At 64.2% G+C, this 25,699-nt stretch overlaps 3 protein-coding genes across 3 annotated transcripts; 2 read left to right on the plus strand and 1 right to left on the minus strand.

The window, feature by feature from the left end:
• Positions 1–6: 6 nt before the first annotated feature.
• On the minus strand, positions 7–4,263 carry CHLRE_01g016001v5 (uncharacterized protein). Its single transcript, XM_043058391.1, has 4 exons — positions 3,192–4,263; positions 2,239–2,911; positions 1,105–1,961; positions 7–860 (listed from the first exon to the last, which is right to left on the minus strand). Exons 1-4 carry the CDS (start codon positions 4,235–4,237, stop codon positions 644–646), a joined length of 2,793 nt encoding a protein of 930 aa, XP_042928305.1. The 5' UTR covers positions 4,238–4,263; the 3' UTR covers positions 7–643.
• A 99-nt stretch (positions 4,264–4,362) lies between these two features.
• CHLRE_01g016050v5 (uncharacterized protein) lies at positions 4,363–20,743 on the plus strand. Its single transcript, XM_043058392.1, has 36 exons — positions 4,363–4,802; positions 5,725–5,838; positions 6,075–6,197; positions 6,533–6,733; positions 7,004–7,107; positions 7,397–7,535; positions 7,676–7,831; positions 8,066–8,242; positions 8,413–8,640; positions 8,904–9,062; positions 9,298–9,506; positions 9,716–9,872; positions 10,029–10,104; positions 10,381–10,675; positions 10,888–11,053; positions 11,253–11,509; positions 11,681–11,790; positions 11,986–12,214; positions 12,437–12,578; positions 12,822–12,994; positions 13,201–13,480; positions 13,674–14,036; positions 14,197–14,373; positions 14,576–14,731; positions 14,977–15,216; positions 15,415–15,666; positions 15,899–16,083; positions 16,298–16,443; positions 16,599–16,798; positions 16,969–17,064; positions 17,255–17,542; positions 17,770–18,087; positions 18,311–18,502; positions 18,686–19,240; positions 19,398–19,579; positions 19,833–20,743. The coding sequence occupies exons 1-36, from the start codon at positions 4,527–4,529 to the stop codon at positions 19,906–19,908; spliced, it is 7,197 nt and encodes a 2,398-aa protein (XP_042928306.1). The 5' UTR covers positions 4,363–4,526; the 3' UTR covers positions 19,909–20,743.
• A 379-nt stretch (positions 20,744–21,122) lies between these two features.
• CHLRE_01g016100v5 (uncharacterized protein) lies at positions 21,123–25,694 on the plus strand. Its single transcript, XM_001689420.2, has 16 exons — positions 21,123–21,323; positions 21,435–21,491; positions 21,627–21,724; positions 21,833–21,871; positions 21,993–22,134; positions 22,328–22,397; positions 22,513–22,600; positions 22,732–22,784; positions 22,893–23,029; positions 23,184–23,232; positions 23,382–23,512; positions 23,698–23,727; positions 23,992–24,028; positions 24,274–24,360; positions 24,562–24,624; positions 24,827–25,694. Exons 1-16 carry the CDS (start codon positions 21,220–21,222, stop codon positions 25,007–25,009), a joined length of 1,368 nt encoding a protein of 455 aa, XP_001689472.2. The 5' UTR covers positions 21,123–21,219; the 3' UTR covers positions 25,010–25,694.
• Positions 25,695–25,699: the final 5 nt, after the last annotated feature.

Genomic DNA, 25,699 nt, shown 5'->3' on the forward strand with positions numbered 1-25,699 from the left:
AGGCCAGCGCAACGAGCTTCAGAATGAACGCACCAACGGTCCCTAACGCCGTACCCGCCAGCCCCCGCCCCATGCTTGCCCGCTCCTGCACCTGCCACGCAAGAATGCAAGGTGTACAGTCCTCGCGAGTGTGCCAAGGTTTGTCAGGTACAAACCCGCTCTGCCCACACTTCTGGGTTTGAGAGAAGCAAGGGTGGACATCCCCTGGGTTTGAGCGAAGCAAGGGTGGACATCCCCTGGGTTTGAGTGAAGCAAGGCTGGACAGCCCGGTCAGCCCCGCTGGGCCCTTCTGAGGCGCGCCCGGTCACCTCATCTGCCCTGGTGATCCTTCTGCCATAACCGTGCTTGCAGCCCCACAGGTGACCTGGATGACAGGACGTGTTACACACGTGCACCCGTCGCACACCGCACGTGCCTAGCACAGAATGCCCTTGCAAGTACGCGGCCTACACCCACACCCACACACCCACATATTGGTCGTGTTGCTGCTGCACATCTGCAGTCTTTGCGCTTATTCTTCTTGTGCTTTTTAACACACACACACACACACACATGTCGGCCTAGCATGCACCGCAGTCACCGCTCCCAGGCACCACGCAATGCAGCTCTGGCACCTCGGAGCCCACCCTCAACCCCTACGCCCCTACGCTTCCGGCCTGAGGGCCTGCTGCTGCTGCTCATGCTGCTGCTGCTGCTGCCGCGCCTCAGCCTCCGCCCCAGCCTGCAGCTCCACCAGCCGTGCCGCCAGCGGGCCGCGCAGCTCCCAGTCCGCCCCGCCCGCCTCCTGCAGCGCCCCCAGCAGCAGCGTCCGGGCCGGCCGCGACAGCTGCGGTGCGCGGCGCAGCAGTGCGTCCCCGCACCTGCGGACGGCAGGCAGTGCACAGAAATACACACGCATATACTGCATGAAATGCAAGTGAAGGAAACGAAGAGGTTTGCGGTCACAGGATCGGGGGCAGCTGTGTCACCACCGCATTGGGGTCCCACCAGACCGCTGTCAGCCTACTATCAGCCCCCACCGCTCCCTCCCGTCCCCTCCAGCAGCCCAGCTCTCCCCCCCACCCGCTCTCGTCGCCGCCACCACCACCACCACCACACGCGCACCTGTTCATCTCCGCCCTCAGCTGCTCGCACTCGGACTTGGGCAGCACCTGCATCGCCGCCACCAGCCTCGCCAGCTCATCCGCCGGCACCGCCACCGGGTCATCCAGCTCACACGGCGCCGCAGCCCCGCCTCCGCCTCCGCCGCCGCCGCTTGCTCCCCCGCCGCCCCTCACGTCACCAGCCGTTCTGACTGCGCTCGCATTGCCCCCGCCGCCGCCGCCGCTGCTGCTGCTGCTGCTGCTGCTGCTGCTGCTGCTGCTGCTGCTGCTACCGTCGCTGCTGCTACCGCTGCTGCTGCGGCTGCCGGCCTCACCGCCGCTGCTACCAGGACTGCAAGGCGCGGCCATGAGCTGCACCGCCTGCTGCAACGTGCCGCGCAGCGTCACACACAGCGACCAGCTCTGGCGCCGGTCGGCGGCGGCAGCCAGGAAGGACACGTAGGCGCGAGCCAGCCGCAGCGGCGCACCCGGCGGCAGCACCCGGCTCCTGTCCCCGCCACCTGCACCCCCACCCGCCGCCACTGCCCCCACAACCGTCCGCCCCGCGCCGGCCCCGGCGCCCCGCCGCGGCGGCGACGTAGTCGCCGCCGCCACCGCGCGCGCCGCCGGCGGCGGCGCCGCGCTGCGCGCCTGCCGCGTGGCCTCCAGCGCGGCGCGCACGTGCTCGTCGGCCTCCATCACCAGCAGGCGCAGCAGGCCGGAGGCGCCCTGCCCGGGCCTGCTGTGTGCGCCCAGCCGGTCGTGTGTGTTGAGGCGGTGCAGCCCCGCCAGCAGCTCCGACAGCTGGCCCGGACCCAGCTCGCCCCAGCGGTCCAACAGGGCGCGCCGCAGCTGCTCAATAAAGCCTCGGTGCACCACCTGCGCGTGCGTGTGGGTGGGCGTGGCCGTGGTCGTGTGTTTTGGTGAGCACATGGAAGGACACACGCAAGGCTGTGTTTGCACTCGCGTGTGGTCATGCGTGCGGGGTTACAGCATGGGGGTTGGAGCGCTGAACTGCACGGCAACTAACGACATGTGTGGTTCGTTGCGACCTGCGCCCACGCAGCCCGCGCTCCCACCTGCGTTCCCAGTGCCATGCTCCCTACCGTATCTCCCCCTAGCCCTACGCCCCATGCCCCACCTTCCACCACCCCACCTGGCCGTGTGTCACGTACGCCGCCACGTCCAGCACGTCCGCCAGCGCCCAGCCCCGCATGTCCAGCCCCCCGCGCCGCCCCGCCGCCGCCACGTACGCCGCAATCGCCCCGGGCAGCGGCAGCGCCAGCCCCTGCCGCCGCGATGCCGCCAGAAACACTCGCGCCAGCTGCGGCAGACCCTCCGGCAGCGGCCGTATGTACCGCATGTCCCACACGCCGCCGCCGCCGCCAGCGCCGGTGCTAATGCCGCCGGCGCCGAAAGCACTGCTGCTGTTGAGCGGGGCAGTCGTTTTGGTGCCGGTGCAACCTGTGGTGGTGGCTGCAGCGGCGGTGGCGGTTGAGGCGGCTGCACGCCCCAGGCGGCCTTCCAGGATGGCTGCAATGGCCTGGCCGCGGCCGCCCAGCGGCCGTAGCCGGGCAGGCGTGCTGCTGGCACCGCCGTCAGTGCCGCCATTGGCGCTGATGCCGGTGCGGGTCTTGGTGGGGGGTTTGGAGGGAGCCGCTGGCCGTGTCTGGCCTTGTTGCCGCTTCTGCGATTCTAGAAACGCGGCGGTCGCCTCCGCCGCCGTCATCTGGTGTGTGAAGGGCACACCGCGGCTGGTGCGGCTGCTGGCGCTGGCGCCGCCTGCTGCGCGGCTCTGTTGCTTTAGCTTCGTGTCTGCTTCCACTACCCTGCACAGCATGAGAACCAGCAAACGCACCTTGTACCCCTTGACTCTTGCTGCCTCACAACAATCAACTACTTCCCAACCGGCAGAGCGCACACCCATCAGCCGGCACACAGCCAGCGCGCACACACCACACAGCCAGCCGGCACAGACCACACAGCCAGCGCGCACACACCACACAGCCAGCCGGCACAGACCACACAGCCAGCCCGCACACACCACACAGCCAGCCGGCACAGGTGCTCACTGACACCACGGAACAACACGCAGCGTGCCGAGCCCACCTGTCCAGGAACGCCTGCAGCTCGGGGGCCAGGTCCAATGCCGGGTCCTGCTCCTGACCGCCACCGCCGCCGCCGCCGCCGCCGCCGCCACCTTCGCCAGCTGTCATTGCGCCAGCGCTTGTGCTGGGCCCCGGCAGTGAAGCTCCCGACACGGCGTGAGCCGCAGGTCCAGCGGCGGCGGCAGCGGCTGGCGCAGCTGCCCGTGCTGATGCGGCTTGAGCGGGCGGCGCGGACGGCGCGGCCGCGCTCACGGATAGCTGCTGCTGCTGCTGCTGCTGCTGTTTCTGCTGGCTGTGGCTGCGCCGCGGCCCTGGCAGGTGACGTGGCTTCACCTGCTGGCCCGGCGGCTGCGCCTCCGGCTGCGGCTGCACCCTGTGCGGTGTCCGGCTGCCGTGCTGCGACCAAGGCCGCTCATGGTTGGCCGTGCGGCCGCCGCCCTGCACGCCTCCCGAGGAGTCGCGCGGGCCTGGCCGGTCCTGCCCGCCGGCGGCGCTGGTCGAGCGCGGCTGTCGGGCTGCCTGGTCGAGCTGCCTAGCAAGACGCTGTTCGCGTGCGCCCCGGCCGCTGGCGCCTGCACCACCATTACCACCACCATTGCCGCTGCCGCCAGCGCCGGCACGAGTGGGTGGCGACGCGGGTGAGGCGGTGGCGGGCTGGCCCTTGCCGTTGAGGCCGTCGGTGCTGTAGCTCCGAGCGGCAACAGCAGGAGGGCCGTGGGCACACCCAGATGCGCCGACTATGACAGTGAGTGAGCTGCAGGACCCCGGCGCGGTGAAGAGCGCGACTGGCAGGCTGAGCGGGACCGAGGCGCAGCGGCCGAGTTGGAGGGCGACCGGCAGGCGCGCAGCGTCCGAGTGCCTGGAGTCAGCGGCGGGGCCGGCCACGTTACTGGCATGGCGCGAGCCCTCCGCACCGCCAGCAAGACCTGAGTCGGCGTCCAAGATGCTGATGTAGGGCACCTCGCTGGCTCGCACGGCCCTGAGCAGGGAATTGGCATTTGCGCGGGAGCACAGCAAGCTCGCCGACCCCCAAGCTTGAGCTAGCATGGTTGTAATACGCCCATATATTCACCGTCAAGCAACATAGAACATGCACGGAGCCCCGAGCAAAAGTTGCATGGCACCCTGCATCGCGACTCATGCACTCGGGAGTTTTCCTTGTCCTGACGCAACGTTACTCGCTAGACTTAGGCGTCCAGCATTTGCGGCGACTGCCAGTCTTTGTCGCTTAGTTTCAACGTGCGAAGCGGGTTTGTGTACCCGCTCTTCCTCTCACCATCAGAGACTTGCCCGGTTCTTTGACCACTCTTCTGAAGCTCGATAATTAGATACTAGGATGGAGGGCGGCGGCCCACCGCCACCTCCCGGGGGCTTCCGGCCCCCGATGCCCCCGGGCGGCTTTCCGATGGGTGGAATGCCTCCTGGCATGCGTCCGCCAATGGTGGCACCGCACCAGACTAGATACTTCAACCAAATGGGCGGCATGGCACCGGTGGGCGGCATCCCGCCCCCGCCGATGGGCCAGGCGCCCGGTGGAGCGCCCCGGCCGGCCGGCCCACCACCGGTGCCAGTGCTTTCGGAGGAGCTGCAGCAGAAGCTACTGGAGGAGAAGGTGCGTCGACTGGGAAGTCTGCATCATTTCGCTTGGATCTCGTTGGCTGCTGGGTCTGGCGAGGCCGGCACGAGTGGCAATATCTTCAAATAATTAGACTTACAGCGCGTTGGGTTACCGGGCCGTGGCTCTCGCGTTCGGACGAGGTTGCGTGGCCGGTTGACGTGTCGGCTCGGCACTGGGGCACGCGGTCAAGCGCCGGGAGCGGGGCAAGATCAACGGGGAACGCGACAGGCCGACAGGGGGCCTGATGCTAGGGAACGGGCAAGATGCTGTGAGTGATGCATCACTCGACAGCACAGACTGACCAGCCGTTGAGGAGCGCCAGCGGCGATATCGGGGGGAGCCAGCACGACACCGGAGCAGCGTTGCAGTTGAGAGGCGCAGCCCGGGTACAGCGAGCTGCAGCCTAGACGCGGGCACCCGGCGGTTGTTGTTGGGTTCCAGCAGTCAACGCGGCGAGCGGCACGGGCGGGCGGTTAGGGCGACAGCAGTCGCGGCACCGGCTGTAAAGCGATCTCGGTGCCGCAAAGCCACAGCGGCGATCGGGACACTGCACGTAGTCAGTACCAGGCAAACACTAGGCAGCCCCACTGTGTCAGGGGATTACGGCGGTGTCGGGCGTGGCAACCCAGTCGCCCTGTGTGTTCCAGCGGCGCACGCCAGATCAGAAGCATGTTGCGCACACGTGCAAACACAATCGCCGCAGTCCTCAGCTGTTCCCGGCCGCTCCGTACCCCAGCATCCTGGCCCCTCTGTGTCCATCTCGCTTCTCTTTCCCACTCGCCCTATACTCCTATCAACCCGCACCAGCACAGACATCTCCCCTGCACCTCCATGCGCCTGCCCCAGTCCCTGCCCCTGACCCCTCCCTTTCTGCTGCCCCTGCCTGTGCCCCCTTTTTCGGCCCTCCCCCCTCTAGGCCAAGAAGTGGGCCCAGCTGAACGCCAAGCGCTACGGCGACAAGCGCAAGTTCGGGTTCGTGGAGGCTCCCAAGGAGGACATGCCGCCCGAGCACGTGCGCAAGATTATCAGGGTGAGAGCCGTACGGGGGTGTGGGTTGAGGCAGGGGTGGGGTGGGGGTGGGGTTACGAGAACCAAACCGACAATTAGATGGAGGTGGAGGCGGGGTGGGGTTCAGGGTAGGGCAGGGCCGAGGTGCGGTTGTTTCGGGCGGTGCGGACCGCGTCAAATCATCCTCTCATTGCGCTGACCCGCCTCCCCTCCTGTCACCTCCCGTCACCTCCTCGCCTCCCCGCCCCCGCCCCTCAGGACCACGGCGACATGAGCAGCCGCAAGTTCCGGCACGACAAGCGCGTGTACCTGGGCGCGCTCAAGTTCGTGCCGCACGCCGTGTTCAAGCTGCTTGAGAACATGCCCATGCCCTGGGAGCAGGTGGGCAGGGGGGGCGGGGTGGGGGTGGGGGGAGCCTGAAATAGAAAGGAGCGTGTAGGGTTGTTGGGGGGGGGGAGATGGGTCGCCGGGAAGCGTAAAGTGGGTTGCAGTCGTCAGTGCTAAGTTGCAAAGGGGGTAAAGGGAAGGCGGGGTGGGTGGGTGCACGGAAACAATAGGCTTTTGGGGGACTTTCGAGGGTTGGGGGCAAAACGGGATGCCTTTATACGGCCCATGGTCTCTTCTCCTCTTCTGCTCCCCTTGTCCCCAACACCCCACACCTTGGTCCCACTGCTCTAACCTCGTCGCGCTCCCCCACACCCTCGCCCCCACGCCAGGTTCGGCACGTCAAGGTGATCTACCACATCACCGGCGCCATCACGTTTGTGAACGAGATCCCCTGGGTCATCGAGCCGGTGTACCTGGCGCAGTGGGGCAGCATGTGGATCATGATGCGCCGCGAGAAGCGCGACCGCCGCCACTTCAAGCGCATGCGCTTCCCGCCCTTTGACGACGAGGAGCCGCCGCTGGACTACGCGGTGAGGCTGGGGCAGGGGGGGGGGGTGATTGAGAGGGGAGGGGAAGGGCTTGGCCGCGTGGAGGCAGGGAGGGAGGGGAGGAAGGGCATGGCAGATCAAATTTGCAAAGCGCGAGGGAGAGAGAGCCGTTGGACGGTGTGCAAGGGGGCTCAAGCTTCGCTACACAAAGCATGTGGGCTACAGTCGAAGTGAGCGCCCTCCTGAACCGCGGCTGCCCCCCTCTCCCCGCCCCTCTCCCCGCCCATCCCCCCGCCTCCCGCCTCCCCTCAGGACAACCTGCTGGACGTGGAGCCGCTGGAGGCCATTGAGATGGAGCTGGACGAGGAGGAGGACGCCGCCGTGTACGAGTGGCTCTACGACCACCAGCCGCTTAAGTGAGGAGGGGTTGGGGGGAGGGAGGGGGGAGGGAGGGGGGAGGAGCGCGCTTTGGGGGGGGGGGGTATGGAGTGGGCGAGGTGTTTGGGGGTGGGTGGGTGTGGATGTATGGAGGAAGGGCTGAAAGGCTTTGGTGCTCAGCTCGGCTGCCGCTTCGGGGGCCCGTGCGCGGGCAGAGTGCGTGGCAGGTGTGGCTGGATCTCCCGGGGAATGAGGTGGGGGTAAAGGTGCGACGGGCTCCAACCACCAGTTGTGCACCTGCCCCCCTCTCTACCCCCCTGCCCTCAGGTACACCAAGTTCGTGAACGGCCCCAGCTACAAGCGCTGGAAGCTGCCGCTGCCGGTGATGGCCGCGCTGTACCGCCTGAGCGGCCAGCTGCTGACCGACTTCCCCGACCGCAACTACTTCTACCTCTTCGAGCCGCAGGTAGGGCCGGTGGCGGGGCTGGGGCTGGGGCCGGGGGTGGCCGCGCGGGCCGGCACATCAACACATGCCTGCTGGGACTCACGCCGCTGCTCCCTGCCATCCTCCTCACCATCCCTACTTGCTTTCTTCCTTCCCTCCAGGCGTTTGTGACCGCCAAGAGCCTGAACATGTGCATCCCCGGCGGCCCCAAGTTCGAGCCGCTGTTCCGCGACATGGACACGCGCGACGAGGACTGGAACGAGTTCAACGACATCAACAAGCTCATCATCCGCAGCCCCATCCGCACAGAGTACAAGGTGGGTGGGTGCGTGTGTGCTTGTGTGTATGCTTGGCAAGATGCGTGTGTATGCATGCATGTGCGTGGTTGCGCGGTGGGGGTTTCAAAACCCGCAGCGACAGCACCACGCTCGGCGTCGCTGCGACTTACGCGGCCCTTGGGCACCGGGCAGCAACCTGCACCCACCTGGCCCAATGCCGGTTTACTGACCCACACTCCCTCCCTCCCCATCACCCCCTGCCCCCCCCCCCAGGTGGCGTTCCCCTACCTGTACAACAACCGGCCGCGCAAGGTGCGGCTGAGCGTGTACCACCACCCCATGTCGTTGTACATCAAGACCGAGGACCCCGACCTGCCAGCCTACTACTACGACCCGCTCATCCACCCCATCGCCGCCTACCGCTCCGCGGCGGGCGGCCGCCGGGCCAAGGTGAGGGGGACAGGGGGAAGGCGGGCATTGCGGCGAGGGAGCGGTGCAGGGTTTGTTTGTATGCTGCTTGCGGCCTGCTGCCGCCTGTATGTATGTATCACGGCCTCGGGTAGTTTGGCCAGAAATAACTATGATTTACAGTGATTAACTAACCCCCCGCACCTGCCCAGATCGAGGAGGAGGTGGGCGGCGACGACGACGAGTGGGCGCTGCCGTCCGGCGTGGAGCCGCTGCTGGGTGAGAGCCCGCTGTACACGGACAACACCGCGTCTGGCATTGCGCTGCTGTGGGCGCCGCCGCCCTTCAACCGGCGCAGCGGCCACACGCGCCGCGCCTTCGACGTGCCGCTGGTCAACTGCTGGTTCCAGGAGCACTGCCCGCCCACCTACCCCGTCAAGGTGGGAACCTACCCTGGGTGTGGGATGTAGCGTGCTTGGGCGGTTGTGGATCTGTGGGATCAGCGGTTTTATGTGTGGCACAGGGCTCAGCTTGTTTGCTTGGGCGGGTGGGAGCGGCTGGAGGCCAACAATCCGTCTCCAGACGCGCTCGGGCTACCTGCGAACAGTGACGGGCCCTTGGTGCCACTGCATCCTCACACATCCCCGGCCCTTCCGTTCTAGCTGCGCAACCCCTCCCACTGCCGCCTGCGCTGCCGCTGCAGGTGCGCGTGAGCTACCAGAAGCTGCTGAAGAACTACGTGCTCAACCTGCTGCACGCGCGGCCGCCCAAGAGCGTGAAGAAGAAGTACCTGCTGCGCGCGCTCAAGGCCACCAAGTTCTTCCAGTCCACGGAGCTGGACTGGGTGGAGGTCGGGCTGCAGGTGCGAGAGGGGGGCGAAAGAGAGGGCAAGAAAGGCGAGAACCGCGTGGGCAGGCGAGGAATGAGCCACCGAGGACGCGCGGTGCTTGTGGAGCAGCCAGGCTACAAACAAAAGGAGCCCGTTGACGCGGAAGCTGACACGTTCGGCCCTCGTCTACCCCACTGCCTTCAGTGCATCCTCGACCGCTTTCCCAAACATCCTTGCAAACCCCCCTGCTTCATCATTTTCCCCACAGGTGTGCCGCCAGGGCTACAACATGCTCAACCTGCTCATCCACCGCAAGAACCTCAACTACCTGCACTTGGACTACAACTTCAACCTCAAGCCCGTCAAGACGCTCACCACCAAGGAGCGCAAGAAGAGCCGCTTCGGCAACGCCTTCCACTTGTGCCGCGAGATCCTGCGCCTCACCAAGCTTGTTGTGGACGCCAACGTGCAGTTCCGGTGAGTGCGCGACACCTTGGCAGGAACCTCGAGGACCGGGGGCCGGCGGGTGATTGGCTGTGGGACTGGAGGAGCGGGCCAAGAAGATGTTGGCCACAAGCATGCTCAGAACATGCGCACAAGAGCAAACCGCGCCTGTGTGGACCAACACCCGTGTTTGAACCTCCTCCTTGCCTCCTTCCCTCGCGCTCCCGCCATCATTCACGCAGCCTGGGCAACGTCGACGCCTACCAGCTGGCGGACGGCCTGCAGTACATCTTCGCCCACGTGGGGCAGCTGACCGGCATGTACCGCTACAAGTACAGGCTGATGCGGCAGATCCGCATGTGCAAGGACCTGAAGCACCTCATCTACTACCGCTTCAACGTGAGGGCGGGTTTGATGGAATTTGGGGATGATCAACTCTTTGGGCAGAGAAACAGCTCTTCGTGTGCATAACCGGCCTACAACACGCCACAAGACTAATACAAGCGATTCCCTTAAACCCCTACATCGCGTGTGCCTGCTCCCGCCTGCGCGCAGACCGGTCCTGTGGGCAAGGGCCCTGGTGTGGGCTTCTGGGCGCCCATGTGGCGCGTGTGGCTGTTCTTCCTGCGCGGTGAGTTGCGCGCACACCTCGCACCTTGCCAGGGCAAGTTTCACACATCCCTCCATGTTTCTTGCGCATCCCTCCTTCCCACCACCACACTCCTCCTGCACCTGCTCCACCTGCAACTCAACACCAAACTACCTTCACACACATACACACCGTCTGCGCGAGCTTCATTTTGTAACACACACACACAGTCTGTAATTCTGCATCGCATACACTGTCCTACGCGTAATGTTTTCCTTGTGCTCTTTAACACACACTCACACTCGCACACACACGCAGGCATTGTGCCACTCCTGGAGCGCTGGCTGGGCAACCTGCTGGCGCGTCAGTTCGAGGGCCGCCAGTCCAAGGGCATCGCCAAGACCGTCACCAAGCAGCGCATCGAGTCGCACTTTGACCTGGAGCTGCGCGCCGCGGTGATGCACGACATCCTGGACATGATGCCCGAGGGCGTCAAGCAGAACAAGGCGCGCACCATCCTGCAGCACCTGTCGGAGGCGTGGCGCTGCTGGAAGGCCAACATCCCCTGGAAGGTGCCGGGGCTGCCGGCGCCCGTGGAGAACATGATCCTGCGGTGAGAGGAGGCGCGGAGGGGGGGAGCGGGGAGGGGGGGAGGGAAAGGTGGTGGAGAGGTGGGGAGAGGGTGGATTGAGGAGACCCGGGGGGCGTGGAAACTTGCCCGGCTGTGGGAGTGGCGGGTTGTGTATTTGGAGACTGACGGTGTCGCTCCCGCGTCTGTTCCTGACCTCTTCCCCCCGCTCCCGCGCACGCGCCCTGCCCACGCAGCTACGTGAAGCAGAAGGCGGACTGGTGGACCAATGTGGCGCACTACAACCGCGAGCGCATCCGGCGCGGCGCCACCGTGGACAAGACGGTGTGCCGCAAGAACCTGGGCCGCCTCACGCGCCTGTACCTCAAGGCCGAGCAGGAGCGCCAGCACAACTACCTCAAGGTGTGCGCGGGGGTGGGGATGGAGAGGCTGTGCAGCGCTGTCACGGCTAGCACGCCTGACAGGGCGTCTCCTGAGTGTTCTCATAACAACCGAAAGCCTGACTCGCCCTTTCACATCGCGCTGACCGTCAGCGCCACCGTAAAACTCGTCATGTCTGGAACCCCAACCCCAACCCCGCCCGCACCCCACCGCTCCGCAGGACGGCCCCTACGTGACGCCCGAGGAGGCGGTGGCCATCTACACCACCACCGTGCACTGGCTGGAGAGTCGCAAGTACAGCTGCATTCCCTTCCCGCCGCTCAACTACAAGCACGACACCAAGCTGCTCATCCTGGCGCTGGAGCGGCTCAAGGAGCAGTACGTGGTGGCGGTGCGCCTGAACTCGTCGCAGCGCGAGGAGCTGGGCCTGGTGGAGCAGGCGTACGACAACCCGCATGAGGCGCTGCAGCGCATCAAGTGAGAAGAGTTGGGGTGGGGGCGCTCGGGTGTTCGGGTTGTGCGGGGTGTGGGGTTCCGGGTGCAGCGGAGGAGAGATATAGGAATGGAGAGGTTATGTTGTGTTGTGCCGCCTCTTTGACTGACATCGTCGCCCTTACCTTCTGCCTACCCACTTCCGCGGCCACCCAGGCGCCACCTGCTGACGCAGCGCTCCTTCAAGGAGGTGGCCATCGAGTTCATGGACCTCTACTCGCACCTCATCCCGGTGTACGAGATCGAGCCGCTGGAGAAGATCACGGGTGAGAGCGGGGAGATGGAGCGGCATGCGGCACACACCACCGGCTTACAAGTCACGAGGGCGCAGCATTATGACGGAGGGGCTCTTAGCTCGCAGCCCAATTCACATGCTGCCGGTCCAGCTCCTCACCCCCCTGACCTGCCGCCCCCATCCACCCTTCTCTCCCCTCTTAACCTCCCTCTCTCCCCGCCCCAAGACTGCTACCTGGACCAGTACTTGTGGTTCGAGGCCGACAACCGCCACCTGTTCCCCTGCTGGGTCAAGCCGGCGGACAGCGAGCCGCCGCCGCTGCTGGTGTACAAGTGGTGCCACGGCATCAACAACGTGACCAACGTGTGGGACACCAACGCGGGCGAGTGCGTGGTCATGATGCAGAGCGAGTTTGAGAAGATGTACGACAAGATCGACCTCACGCTCATGAACAGGTGCGCAGGGGGCGTGTGCGTGCGTCTGTGTGGGGGGTGATGGGGGCTGGACAGCGGCGGTGCCGGAGCGTGCATGCTTGGGTGCGTGAAGCGGTGCGGGCACCGGGGGCCAGATATTTGTGGGGTCATTTGTAGCCACACCGTTCGCTCCTCGCCTGACGCCGCGTCTTGCCGTCCCACCACTCCCAACCTCACCGCCACCCCATTGCACCCACACCCCAGGCTGCTGCGCCTGATCGTGGACCACAACATCGCGGACTACATCACCGCCAAGAACAACGTGGTCATCGCCTACAAGGACATGAGCCACACCAACAGCTACGGCCTCATCCGCGGCCTGCAGTTCGCCAGCTTCATCATCCAGGTGGGGGCGCGAGGGGCCTGGGACCAGGGCCTGGCACGCGGGCGGGGGCGGGCTTGCGGGCTGCACTGCAACGTAGGGCCTTGCGCAAGTGTCCTGCTCATGGCGCTATGCAAGCTACGAACGGGGCAACCCTGAGCAACTGCTACGTTCGGGCTTTGGTCATCTGCGTCCGCAAAGCCCCTAACACTCTTACTCTGTTGTTGCGCCCCTCCTTCCCTCACCCCCACCCCGCCCCGCCTGCAGTACTACGGCCTGATCCTGGACCTGCTGCTGCTGGGCCTGACGCGCGCCACCGAGATCGCCGGCCCGCCACAGTGCCCCAACGAGTTCCTCACCTACCGCGACGTCAAGACCGAGACGCGCCACCCCATCCGCCTCTACAGCCGCTACCTCAACAAGGTGCACATCATGTTCAGGTGAGCGGCGCTGCGCTGCGCTGAGTGCATGGGGCGGGGGCGAAGGGCATGGTGGTATCAGGCTGCGAACTTTCACGCGGCAAGCACGAAGTGTGTTCCCGTCGAGAGTCCATGTTGCCCTCCGTCTGGAGCCGGTCTCAGTCGCCGCGCTTGTTACAATGCACCGTTTATATCATTGTCCCGACGCTCTTTCGCGCACCCCTCAGGTTCTCGGCTGAGGAGGCCAAGGACCTGATCCAGCGCTACCTGACCGAGCACCCCGACCCCAACAACGAGAACATCGTGGGCTACAACAACAAGAAGTGCTGGCCGCGCGACGCGCGCATGCGGCTGATGAAGCACGACGTGAACCTGGGCCGCGCCGTGTTCTGGGACATGAAGAACCGCCTGCCGCGCAGCCTCACCACCTTTGAGTGGGACAACAGCTTCGTGTCCGTGTACAGCCGCGACAACCCCAACCTGCTCTTCTCCATGCTGGGCTTCGAGGTGGGCGTGCGTTGCCGTGTAGCGTGTGTGGTGTGGCTTTTCGGCAGCCGTCGAGTCGCAGTGTGCGGTGCCAACAGCTGCATATGCGCACTCTGCTGGGCAGTGGCTTGGGCGCCTTGCTGTGTACAAGCGCCCTCCTAACAGGATCCCTGCTTACCATCCCTGCCCCTTGCTCTCGCTTCCCACCGCCCAGGTGCGCATCCTGCCCAAGATCCGCATGGCCGCCGAGTCCTTCGCCAACAAGGACGGCGTGTGGGCGCTGCAGAACGTGCACACCAAGGAGCGCACGGCGCAGGCCTTCCTGCGCGTGGACGACGAGGGCCTCAAGTCCTTTGAGAACCGCGTGCGCCAAGTGCTGATGAGCTCCGGCTCCACCACCTTCACCAAGATCGCCAACAAGTGGAACACGGCGCTCATCGGGCTGATGACCTACTACCGCGAGGCGGTGCTGCACACGCAGGAGCTGCTGGACCTGCTGGTCAAGTGCGAGAACAAGATCCAGACGCGCATCAAGATCGGCCTCAACTCCAAGATGCCCTCGCGCTTCCCGCCCGTGGTGCGTGCTGAGCGGGGTGTGAGCGGGTGCTCAGTGGCTGTGTCCCGTCCTTTGCCGCTTGCTCGCCCATCGCAACCGCCACCGTACCCTTGCCAACCTACAACCGCTCCCCCCTTTCCTGACGACCCCGGGTTTTGCCTTGAACTCACCCACCGCGCAGGTGTTCTACAGCCCCAAGGAGGTGGGCGGGCTGGGCATGCTGTCCATGGGCCACATCCTCATCCCGCAGTCCGACCTGCGCTACAGCCAGCAGACCGACCTGGGTGTGACGCACTTCCGCGCCGGCATGAGCCACGAGGAGGACCAGCTCATCCCCAACCTCTACCGCTACATCCAGGTGGGCGTGCGCGCACGCGTGGGTGTGGGTGTGTAATAAAAGACAGGACATGATTGCGTTGATCCCGCGTGTGTATGCATGTGGTAGAGGGTGTGTAACTGTGTACATTGCGAGGCCTCGCCACGGACTTGCAAGACGAGTTCAGTGAGTAGGTTGTGCTGATCTTGACCCATCCTTCTGCTACAATCCCCGCCGCTTGCAGCCGTGGGAGTCTGAGTTCATGGACAGCGAGCGCGTGTGGTCGGAGTACGCGCTGAAGAAGGAGGAGGCCAAGGCGCAGAACCGCCGCCTGACCCTGGACGACCTGGACGACTCGTGGGACCGCGGCATCCCGCGCATCAACACGCTGTTCCAGAAGGTGGGGGCGCGGAGGGGGGAAGGTGTGCGAGCGGGTGCCGGGGCGGAGGGCGCGGGCAAGGCGGCGCATTTGCTGAACACGGGCGGCATGAGGTTGTAGCGAAATGGCCTAAATCGCGAAATGGCAGAAAGGGAACGCCATGCCTTCGTAATCGTGTCAGTAAAGACCGCTGTCGCGCACACGCTTGCCCACCCCATCCCACAAACAACCCACCACTCCCACCACCACCACCCCTACCACCACAGGACCGCCACACGCTGGCGTACGACCGCGGCTGGCGCGTGCGGCAGGAGATGAAGATGTTCCAGATCACCAAGATGAACCCCTTCTGGTGGACGCACCAGAAGCACGACGGCAAGCTGTGGAACCTGAACAACTACCGCACCGACGTCATCCAGGCGCTGGGCGGTGTGGAGGGCATCCTGGAGCACACGCTGTTCAAGGGCACCTACTTCCCCACCTGGGAGGGCCTGTTCTGGGAGAAGGTGCGTACGCGGGGGAGGGGTCCTGCTTGAATTCTGTAGGAAGGCGCTGGGGGCCCGATGCTGGTGGAAACTCAGCGTCCTCGCCGTCCGCTTCGCAACCCCCATAAGCGACCCGGACCTGCTGTATTACTCATTGCACCCGCTGCGATCCACTTTAATTTCCCAAACCACTCAACCCGCCACCCTCGCGACCTGCAGGCGTCGGGCTTCGAGGAGAGCATGAAGTACAAGAAGCTGACGAACGCGCAGCGCTCCGGTCTGAACCAGATCCCCAACCGTCGCTTCACGCTGTGGTGGAGCCCCACCATCAACCGCGCCAACGTGTACGTGGGCTTCCAGGTGCAGCTGGACCTGACCGGCATCTTCATGCACGGCAAGATCCCCACGCTCAAGATCTCGCTCATCCAGATCTTCCGCGCCCACTTGTGGCAGAAGATCCACGAGAGCGTGGTGGGTATGGGGTACGGGTACATGGGGTACGGGTGGTGGCGGGGACGGGGCCGGGGGCCTGTGGAAGAGTCCTTGATGCGAGAAGCAGCTTGGGAGCGCGACTGCGGTCTTTGCAGGGTTGGGCACCCGTGCTGTTACGAGCACTGCCTCCTCCTCCCATGAACCTCCCTCAGCCCACACCCTGTCTGCGCCTGTCCCTGACCTTAACCCTGCCCCTCCCCGGCCCCTCCAGGTGATGGACCTGTGCCAGGTGTTCGACCAGGAGCTGGACGCGCTGGAGATCGAGACGGTGCAGAAGGAGACCATCCACCCGCGCAAGAGCTACAAGATGAACTCCTCCTGCGCCGACATCCTGCTGTTCGCGGCGTACAAGTGGAACATGAGCAAGCCCTCGCTCATGGCCGACACCAACGACGTGTGAGTGAGGCGTCCGAGTGGGACTGTATACATGTGTTAAGACTGGAGCGGCACGTATGCACATATAGTGTGCGTGCGTGCATGCGGCGCTCTCACGGTCTTGCCCACCATGTTAACCCAGGTATTGTACTTGAGCTGCTTTGCCTGCCACGACCTCTTTTAACCTCAAACCTGCTCGTGCGCGCACACGTGTGTATTTCCCACACGCACACAGGTACGACCAGAAGCCTGGCAACAAGTACTGGGTGGACGTGCAGCTGCGCTGGGGCGACTATGACAGCCACGACATCGAGCGCTACACGCGCGCCAAGTTCCTGGACTACACCACGGACAACATGTCCATCTACCCCTCGCCCACCGGTGGGTGCGCCTACGGTAGTAGTACAGCTGCCAGGACCGTGTGCGTGCGCGCGCAGAGAGGAAGCCTGCGCAAAAGTACATTCCATCTGCACGCCGCCCGAATGTGTGTACCATACATGAACCCAACTTACCGTGTGTCCGACTGCTGCGTGCAGGCGTGATGATCGGCATTGACCTGGCCTACAACCTGCACAGCGCCTACGGCAACTGGTTCCCCGGCATCAAGCCGCTGGTGATCCAGGCCATGGCCAAGATCATGAAGTCCAACCCGGCGCTGTACGTGCTGCGCGAGCGCATCCGCAAGGGCCTGCAGCTCTACAGCTCCGAGCCCACGGAGCCCTACCTGTCCAGCCAGGTGAGGCGCTGTGGAGGCAGGGGATGCTGTCAGGAGAGGATCGGAAACGGGGACGGGTGAGGAGGGAGGATTAGACCGGGTTTACGGGTAAGGTTGAGGCCCCTTTCTCGCGCCACGCCACTGCTGCCCACGCCTATCTCACCCCCCCTGCACTTCCTGCACGCGCACAGAACTACGGCGAGCTGTTCAGCAACCAGACGGTGTGGTTCGTGGACGACACCAACGTGTACCGCGTCACCATCCACAAGACCTTCGAGGGCAACCTGGTACGTGTGGCCGTATGCTCGTGCCCGTATTGGGTGCACCCATCACGCCCGTTGCGCCATCGCGTGCGCGCGCCTGCACCCCCTATCCATCCAACCTCCACCCTCCCCTATCCACTCGCTGCCTAGTAGTCCCTTCTCCGACGCAACCCTCTCACCCAAACCCCAACTCTAACCCCTGCAAAATCCGCAGACCACCAAGCCCATCAACGGCGCCATCTTCATCTTCAACCCGCGCACCGGCCAGCTGTTCCTCAAGATCATCCACACCAGCGTGTGGGCGGGCCAGAAGCGCCTGAGCCAGCTGGCCAAGTGGAAGACGGCGGAGGAGGTGGCGGCGCTGGTGCGCTCGCTGCCGGTGGAGGAGCAGCCCAAGCGCATCATCGTGACGCGCAAGGGCATGTTGGACCCGCTGGAGGTGCACCTGCTGGACTTCCCCAACATCGTCATCACCGGCTCCGAGCTGCAGCTGCCCTTCCAGGTGCGGGCGCGGGCAGGCTTGTGTGCGTGTGGGCGGGCGTGGGGTTGAAGGGCGCGGCAGTGTCGCCAGCGCAAGCAGGCCTGTGACGATGTGTGTGGACTGCTGGTAAACCGGCAATCGATGAGCTGGCACCAGATGCAGCACAACCCAGCCACCCCAGCACTGACCAATGAAAACTGGGCTCTCGCCGCACTGTCTCCCGCCTCCACCACCTGTTCGCCCCCCAGGCGGCCATCAAGCTGGAGAAGTTCGGCGACCTGATCCTCAAGGCCACGGAGCCGCAGATGGTGCTGTTCAACATCTACGACGACTGGCTCAAGACCATCTCCTCCTACACCGCCTTCAGCCGCCTCATCCTCATCCTGCGCGCGCTGCACGTGAACCCGGAGAAGGCGCGCATGATCCTGCGCCCCGACAAGTCCATCGTGACGCAGCCGCACCACGTGTGGCCCAGCCTGACGGACGAGCAGTGGATCAAGGTGGAGGTGGCGCTCAAGGACCTCATCCTGGCGGACTACGGCAAGAAGAACAACGTCAACACGCAGGTATGCATGGGAGGGCGCTGATGGGAGGTGGGGAAAGGAGCTTGGGAAGCGGTGCGTGGGAGTGTTTGTGTTTTTGGCGGCGCACTGCAAGCGTGTGCCTTGTCCTACCCGTGGGGGTTACTCCGCGTCCTCATGTGCGCCTTCTCGGCGCTCGTGGCCGCTTTGTGGCGCTGACTAACCTTTACCTCAACTACCCACCTCGACTTGGTACTGCTGCACACAGGCGCTGACGCAGAGCGAGATCCGCGACATCATCCTGGGCGCGGAAATCACGCCGCCCAGCCAGCAGCGGCAGCAGATTGCGGAGATCGAGAAGCAGGCGCGCGAGGGCGGCCACATGACGGCCGTCACCACCAAGACCACCAACGTGCACGGAGACGACCTCATTGTCACCACCACGTCGCCCTACGAGCAGGTGCGCGGCGCGGGCGGGGATCCGTGCAGCACTGCTCCACCCCCGACAATGACATGCCGTTCGGGTTTGGGGAGAAATGGCTTACACAGCCTGCGTGGCCACAGTGCCCCTCGCTATATGTGATGTGGGTTCCTACCCACCCTTTCCAACCACCCCTCGCTCTGCATCATGTCCGCGCTGCAGGCCGCGTTCGGCAGCAAGACCGAGTGGCGCGTGCGCGCCATCTCCGCGGCCAACCTGCACCTGCGCGTCAACCACATCTACGTCAACAGCGACGACATCCGCGAGAGCGGCTACACCTACGTGCTGCCCAAGAACCTGCTGAAGAAGTTCATCTGCATCGCCGACCTGCGCACCCAGATCGCCGGCTACATGTACGGCGTGTCGCCGCCCGACAACGCCGCTGTCAAGGAGATCCGCGCCATCGTGATGCCGCCGCAGTGGGGCAACCACCAGCTGGTCAACCTACCTGCTAACCTGCCGGAGCACGACTACCTCAAGGACCTGGAGCCGCTGGGCTGGATCCACACGCAGCCCAACGAGCTGCCGCAGATGTCGCCGCAGGACGTGGTGGCCACCGCCAAGATGCTGGAGGCGCACCGCAGCTGGGACGGGGAGCGCTGCGTGTGCGTGACGGTCAGCTTCACGCCGGGCAGCTGCTCGCTGACGGCGTACAAGCTGACGCCGGGTGGCTACGAGTGGGGCCGCAGCAACAAGGACGTGGCAGCCAACCCGCAGGTGCGGAGGGCGGCCAGGCGGGAGGGGGTGTGGAATACCGTAGAATGGAGTTTGGGGTGTGTGGAGTATGGCTTTCGTGGTGGCGGGTAGCTGTGAGTGGTGCGCCTCGTAGCCTAAGCCCAAAACTTACGCAACCCAATCCGCACACACCCGCCAGGGCTACAAGCCGGACTTCTACGAGAAGTCTCAGCTGCTGCTGTCGGACCGCTTCATGGGCTTCTACATGGTGCCAGACGCCGGCTCCTGGAACTACAACTTCATGGGCGTCAAGCACAGCCCGGCCATGCGCTACGGCCTCAAGCTGGCCAACCCGCGCGAGTTCTACCACGAGGTGCACAGGTGAGCAAGAGGCGAAGAGCGGTGGAGGAGGGTGACGAGTAGAGGTGTAGGGAGGGAGCTCGGGAGTCTGTGCGAAGCTGCGGCACAGGGCGGCATGTAGGATGGCATGAAGGGTAGCATGCTCCTCGCCGCGCACACCCCGTGTGGGCTGTGGCCACCCGGTCTGTGGCTTACCTCGCGCGCCAATCTTCTGAACCACACCAACCTTATCCTAAAAACCCAACCTTATGCCCTTGTGACGCAACGCTCGCAGGCCCACCCACTTCTTGGAGTTCTCCACGCTGGAGGACGCCGACCCGGGCGTGGACGTGGAGAACCACTTCGCCTAGGCACATGCACACGGAGCCCTGGCGCTGGCGCTGGCGCGGCCTGTGTGTGTGGTGGCAGCGCGGCGGAGCGCGCGTGTGGCGTGTGTGTGTGTGTGTGTGTGTGTGCGCGCGGGCGCGAGTGAGGCGTGTGGGCGGCGGGAGGGGGCCGCGGCAGCCAGCAGGCGCGGGAGCTGGCGGGCGCAGTGCGCTGTGCAGGCGCGCTCGCATGGAGCGGAGAGTGGCGCCGTGCTGCCGGCGAGGAGGGAGAGGAGGGGTGCAACAGGAGGAAGAGGAGAACAAGGGCCGTAGCGGCTGGGGAGAGTTGGGACAGGCTCGCACCCGCGCAGCCGTTGTCGGGTTGTGGTACGGCCCCCGTAGAGCACTAGAGCTGCTGGTCCCGAGTAGTGCGGGCGCAGCGTGAGGTGTAGCTAGTTGTTTGATAATGTTTGCGTTGATCCGGCCAAGCACGCAGGCCTGAGCGCTCTGTCGAAGGAGCGAGCAGGCAAAGTTCGTGTGGGGTTAGGGCCCGCGTGTCGTGTGTCGTGCGTAGGACAACTGCGTGTGTGGTGGTGGCCCATGTTAGACATGAAGGAGGGACTGCCGCAGCCTGTACGACGTTGCGCCCTTTGCGCGTGGGACGAGTTGCAGGCAGTTGCAGGCCGTGTCGGGTCGTTTGCATGGTGGGAAATTTGCCAAGGCCGTGCCATTCGCAGAACGCTGTGTGAACTCCGGTGACGTCACGTCACATCACGGGGGAAGGAAGGAGGAGTATGTGATTCAGTCTTTCTGTGGGAGCCGAGGGTTGCCGGCGCTTGATCTGCGCGCCGCCGCGAGGCCGCTGTAACCTTGCTAGTGGCCTGGTTCTTCGCGCCAAGGCTGCACGTCGTACCCGCCCACACGTGCGCAGTGTTCCCACACCGCCCACACAAGACTGCGTAAGGTGTCCCAAGCGAGCGGCTTATTATGCGGTCGCTGTACTCCGCAATGTCGCGCATTGCAGGAGCGCAATCACCTTCTGGCGTCAAAAAGGGCCGGGAAGCAATGCCACCTGGCGCGCATCCGCCAAAGGAATTTCTTCTCAGTTTGCCGTTGTAAGTACGTCGACCGCGCGCTAATTTCATGTGGGAGGCAATAGCTGTTATGAAAAGCGGTGGTGCAGGCCCCTCCCTCCGATTGGCCTTCCGGCCCCACACCATTTCGAGTCTTACCCAGGTCTTACCCCGGCCGGTTAGTCAGTCACGCGACCTCTGCGAAGTAGAGCTGGTATTGGCATACATACTGTGCATATTGTTAAGCTCAGTATCACCTTTATTGAGTTCTGAGGAAGGCCAGATGAAACGTACTACGGAAAACCGTTTTATTTTGCTCGCGCTTGCACTGCTGCTGGGCGCGGCAACGTGCGCGCTTGCAGAGCATGCCATCTGCCAGTATGAAGTGTAAGTTCATCGCTGGCACGCTCAGCTGCGCTGGTGGTAACGGCGCGTCATAATGCATGGCGAGGTTCACTACCGGCCTCACGCGGTGCGTTCGTCTCTATCTCGCTGCAGGTGGCTTGTGGACCAGGCAGACACCAGCAACGGCACATCGCTGATCGGCTATGGCGGGTGAGAGGCACTGCCAGCTGCTTGGGAGCACCGCAGCAGGGTCAGGGCCCTGCATTTCTGTTCACAGGGGTACTCGAGGCAGCGGCCCTACGACATCTCCCTTTACCCTACCGCTCCCTAACTTTTTTGTCGCAGCTACGTGCACATCTTCAAGAGCTACGACCTGTCGCAGCCGGCCCAGGTGGTGGACTTGGGCAAGGAGGCGTCGCAGCTGTGCTTCGAAAAGACCGGAGGTAGGTGCGGGCGGGTGGGCATGTGTGGGCATTAGGAACATGACGCCCGCCCTCGTAAAGGAAAACCCCATCCATGCAAACAATCCCTCGGCCCCGGTCGTCCCACAGCCAACCCCGTGCGCCCTCATATGCTCGTCTTCAACAAGGGTGAGTCAGCGCTCCGATGGTTGCAGGGTATGAATGCCACGCGCACTTTCGCTCATCACCAGGCAACGTCACACCCACTCCTGTGGCTGGTCCTTCGCTGAGTCCGTCTCTTCCCCCGCAGCCCGCACCCACGCTGTGGTGTCCTTTGTGGCTTCGGGCCACGTGTTGATTATTCGCGCGGAGGACCGCACGCCCCTCGCCTGCTTCCGCACCACTGCCGGCTTCAACGGCTTCCGCCAGGCGCATGCAGGCTTCCCCACTGGGTGCGTGCGATCGGCTGCCATGCCCGATGCACTCGGGCGGCAGGTTTGGAGAGGTCAAAGACTTGCGTTGTGGGAACCAAAAGGCCGTCGTGTCACGCAAGGCCGAACCGCCGTGTTCACCAGCCATGCATACATTCTAGCCACCCCTCCCGCCCCATCGCGCCCGCTGGTCCCTATTCCCACCCACCCACAGCGACAACCGCTACGTGGTGGTTGCCAACCAAAACGGAAAGAAGCTGGAGCGCCTCAATGTGGACTGGGAGGTGGGCTAGCGCGCTGCTGGCTTGTGCATGCGCGTAACTGAACCAGTACCACGCACGGTATCGATTCTTACCTTCGCTCCATGCTTGTAACGCAATTGCCTCGCGCCGCCTGCAGAAAGAGGTGTTCACACACGATGTTGACGCCACCCTGTCCCTGTACGGCAACTGCACCACACCCAACGGCGCCCGCTGCGAGGACCCGGGTGCGTGCATAGGCGCGCATGGGCGTGCATGGGCCTGTATCGGCGCGGGCGTAGCGCCCATTACTAGGCGCGCACATTTGAAGCAGTGCTACCCGCTGCAGATGACATCAGCGCATTTCCTCCACCCGCAGCCTTCCGCCCCGACAACGCGCCCATCTGCACGCCCAACCTCGGCGACCCCAAGGTACGAGCTGGGAGGTAACGTGGACGGCGCGGACCGCCGTCCTCCATACCTTGACACAAAACACCCACACGCTCCTCACCTCCTGCTGCTGCTACTTTGCCCCTGCAGGTCGCGTTCGCCACCCTGCGCGGCGGCGGTCTGTTTGTAGTGGACTACACCAAGAGCCCAATGGCCATTGTCGCAGAGTACGACAACACCACCGTGGGAGCCAACGGCTGTGGCGGCGTGGGCGCCGGAAACAACATGTGCGTGTCTGCGTGTGCGGGGATGTGGGCGTGAGCGTGTGAGGGGCAGGGGAGGAGGAACTGGTTCTGGCGCAGACAAACAGTTTCTCCAGCTGCAGCAACAGGCCCTGCATGCTCACCGGGGCATTCTCCAAACAAATTCACGCACTTGCAGGTTCATCAATTCGGGTGGCGGCACAGCGACCAACCTGTACAACTTCCAGGTGCGACGACGACTACGTGTGTGCGTGTGCAGTGCTAGTGTGTGTTTGGGAGTCTGCCTTTCTGCTTGGCGCGTGGCTCCAAGCGACACGCCTTTTCGCCTGACTTCCACCTTCCCTCGCCGTGATGCCTACTGTGCCCTACTTCTCAGGTGTACAAGTTCCCGCGCTACGGCTACAGCGCCAAGAACCCGGTCAACACGCCCCGGCCCAAGGTGGTCGCAAACGACCCCGACGGCCCCCGGGACGCCCACGGCGCGGCAGTCCTGCGCGACACCAAGGGGTGCGTGAGGCAGCATCCATGCAGGGAGCGAGGCCAAACACAGGAGGCGGATGAGAGGGATGACATATGCTGGACGCAGCTGCACACGCGCCTGCCGCTCGGTCCGCGTGTCTATCTGCTGACCATGACGCCACTGCCGCTTTACGCTCTCCCCTTGATTGCCCATGTGCCCGCCTTGTGTGCAGCCACCCCAAGTACTTCTGGCAGCCGGATCGGTGAGTCGCGCGCAACGGCCATGCCGGGGAGTGGTATATAGCATGGGGCTGGGGTGGAGAAGTTCTTGAGGTGAGACATGCGAATGCCAGATTGACAGGACAGGGGTGGGTTCCAGGACCAGGGGTGGGCAGGAGGAAGATAGACGTGTGGGAAGGGAGCGGCGGAGCTGTGCGTGGTCGAGGCGCTGCCGGCAGGGCTCCCCACCCTGCATGCGTCGCCCGGACTTGGCTGCAACAGTCCTAAGAGCGTGTGTACAATTGCAGGTACTCCAATGTCATTGACGTCTACTCCATTGACTCGGTGAGTAGGTCCGGCTGCGATTGGCAGCCAGGGCATGCAGGGTTCCCCTGAGGGCGTGCCCCGTGAGGTGGTTCGGAAGCACATTCCCGGTGTGTCTTTCTCCAGTTTGTTGCGCTCGGGCATACCCCCAAGTTTGTCGTCTCTGCGTGTCTGTCCTGGAAGCCAGGAAGCCGAAATCCCACCTCTTCCCAGTTTGTTGGGCATGCGCATATCCCCAGACCCCCGCCCCAACCGTGCTCCCACAGGACCGCCTGGTTCACCGCATCGACCTGCGTGCCTCCAACCTGTCCGCCGACCCCACACCCGACCTGGTAGCCGTCTCGCCCATCCAGGTACGACCATTGCTTGTGCGTGTGAACGCGACTGGTGGGCGACTGTGACAGGTCGTCACTCCCCCCTTCCGCAATGCCAGCCATGTCATGACACTGCCCCTGTCGTCCATGTCAATGCTGCCCCCACGGCCTGCCCTACCACCTTGCCTAACTCCGCCCCTACTGTCCACTGACCGCCCTTACCCTCGTGCGTGCTTCCAGGACCACGCTTTCATCACCTTGCGTGGCCCCGTCCCGCTCTCAGGTGACCCCCACGTCAGCACGGTGAGCGCGCAACCACTGACCTCAGGCGAACGGTAGCAAACAGCACCTACTGTGCATGGTGGCAAGGGCACACAGCTGCTCAAGCGCCCTTGCTGACGCCACAGCTGCTGCTTGCAGTGTGCAATGCTGTAGCTTCACGAATGCCTTGGCCCTAGCTAACCGCAGCCACCTCATCCGTACCTTGCATCCGCCACTACCCCAGGGCGCCACCCCCGGCCTGGGTGTGCTGGTGATCCAGGCGGAGGGCCGCAAGGCGCGGCTCCACAAGGTCATCACCATCTCCAACCTGGTCAACGGCACCAATCGGGCCGACCCGCACGCCATCGACTTGCGGCCCACCAACACCAAGTGCACGCAGGTGCTCAACACGCACAGGAGGCTGTAGTGGGGGATGGTGTATGGTTTTGTTTGTTGTACATAATTTTTGAGTGACGGTAAATGCGCGAGGAGTTTGAAGCGTGACGTACGGGCATCCAGAAGCCTGCCTGATTGAATCCCCTAGCTGGACTGCGTGCGCAACGCCGGGAGAAGTGGAGGACGCACGTGTGAGAAGATGCAGGGCTGGAGTGACGACTCCACAGCTTAGCATAGCACAGCGACAGCATGCATTTACCGGTACACTTGCCGATTGCGGGGGCGTGCAGGGCTGTTATGCAGGATGCTGGGGCCGATAGGTCCATGGCGAGCGGGGCGGGGCCAGCGTGTCTCACGGTGTGGCGGGCGTGGTGGCTGGATGGAATGCCGCCGTGAGTGCGCAGCGGACCAAAGCGTAGGCTTCCCAAAGTGGCGCTAGGTGTGTGATGGGACAGCTGTATCGCGCGCCCTAAGGACCGAGTGCGGTTAGCGGAGTGTTTGCTGGCGAGTCGCGCTGGCGCTGGCGCTGCAGTGTAGTGTGAAAAAGGAGTCAAATACAAAGCAGGAAGACACTGAAGTTGGTAGCTGGCACGAATGTGTGATGACGGTGGGCGCTACTGACGAGTGGGACTGGCATGGTCGGTAGCAGCTGCCTGGTCGGTGGGTGGTTCGCTCGGGAGGGAGAGTGAGCGTTCACGCAGAACAACACGATTTACAAGCG

The sequence above is a fragment of the Chlamydomonas reinhardtii genome, chromosome 1, assembly GCF_000002595.2.
Source record: "Chlamydomonas reinhardtii strain CC-503 cw92 mt+ chromosome 1, whole genome shotgun sequence".
Classification (NCBI taxonomy): domain Eukaryota; kingdom Viridiplantae; phylum Chlorophyta; class Chlorophyceae; order Chlamydomonadales; family Chlamydomonadaceae; genus Chlamydomonas; species Chlamydomonas reinhardtii.

Excerpts from the sequence above, each read along its gene's own strand:
- CHLRE_01g016001v5 (XM_043058391.1), bottom strand. The coding sequence starts at position 4,237 with ATGCTAGCTCAAGCTTGGGGGTCGGCGAGCTTGCTGTGCTCCCGCGCA. Across the intron at positions 2,912-3,191 it reads CTGCAGGCGTTCCTGGACAG|GGTAGTGGAAGCAGACACGA; the intron begins GTGGGCTCGGCA and ends CATGCTGTGCAG. Across the intron at positions 1,962-2,238 it reads CGTACGTGACACACGGCCAG|GTGGTGCACCGAGGCTTTAT; the intron begins GTGGGGTGGTGG and ends ACGCACGCGCAG.
- CHLRE_01g016050v5 (XM_043058392.1), top strand. The coding sequence starts at position 4,527 with ATGGAGGGCGGCGGCCCACCGCCACCTCCCGGGGGCTTCCGGCCCCCG. Across the intron at positions 7,108-7,396 it reads TACGACCACCAGCCGCTTAA|GTACACCAAGTTCGTGAACG; the intron begins GTGAGGAGGGGT and ends CCCTGCCCTCAG. Across the intron at positions 12,579-12,821 it reads TCGCCAGCTTCATCATCCAG|TACTACGGCCTGATCCTGGA; the intron begins GTGGGGGCGCGA and ends CCCCGCCTGCAG.
- CHLRE_01g016100v5 (XM_001689420.2), top strand. The coding sequence starts at position 21,220 with ATGAAACGTACTACGGAAAACCGTTTTATTTTGCTCGCGCTTGCACTG. Across the intron at positions 23,030-23,183 it reads GTGGGCGCCGGAAACAACAT|GTTCATCAATTCGGGTGGCG; the intron begins GTGCGTGTCTGC and ends ACGCACTTGCAG. Across the intron at positions 24,029-24,273 it reads ACGTCTACTCCATTGACTCG|GACCGCCTGGTTCACCGCAT; the intron begins GTGAGTAGGTCC and ends GTGCTCCCACAG.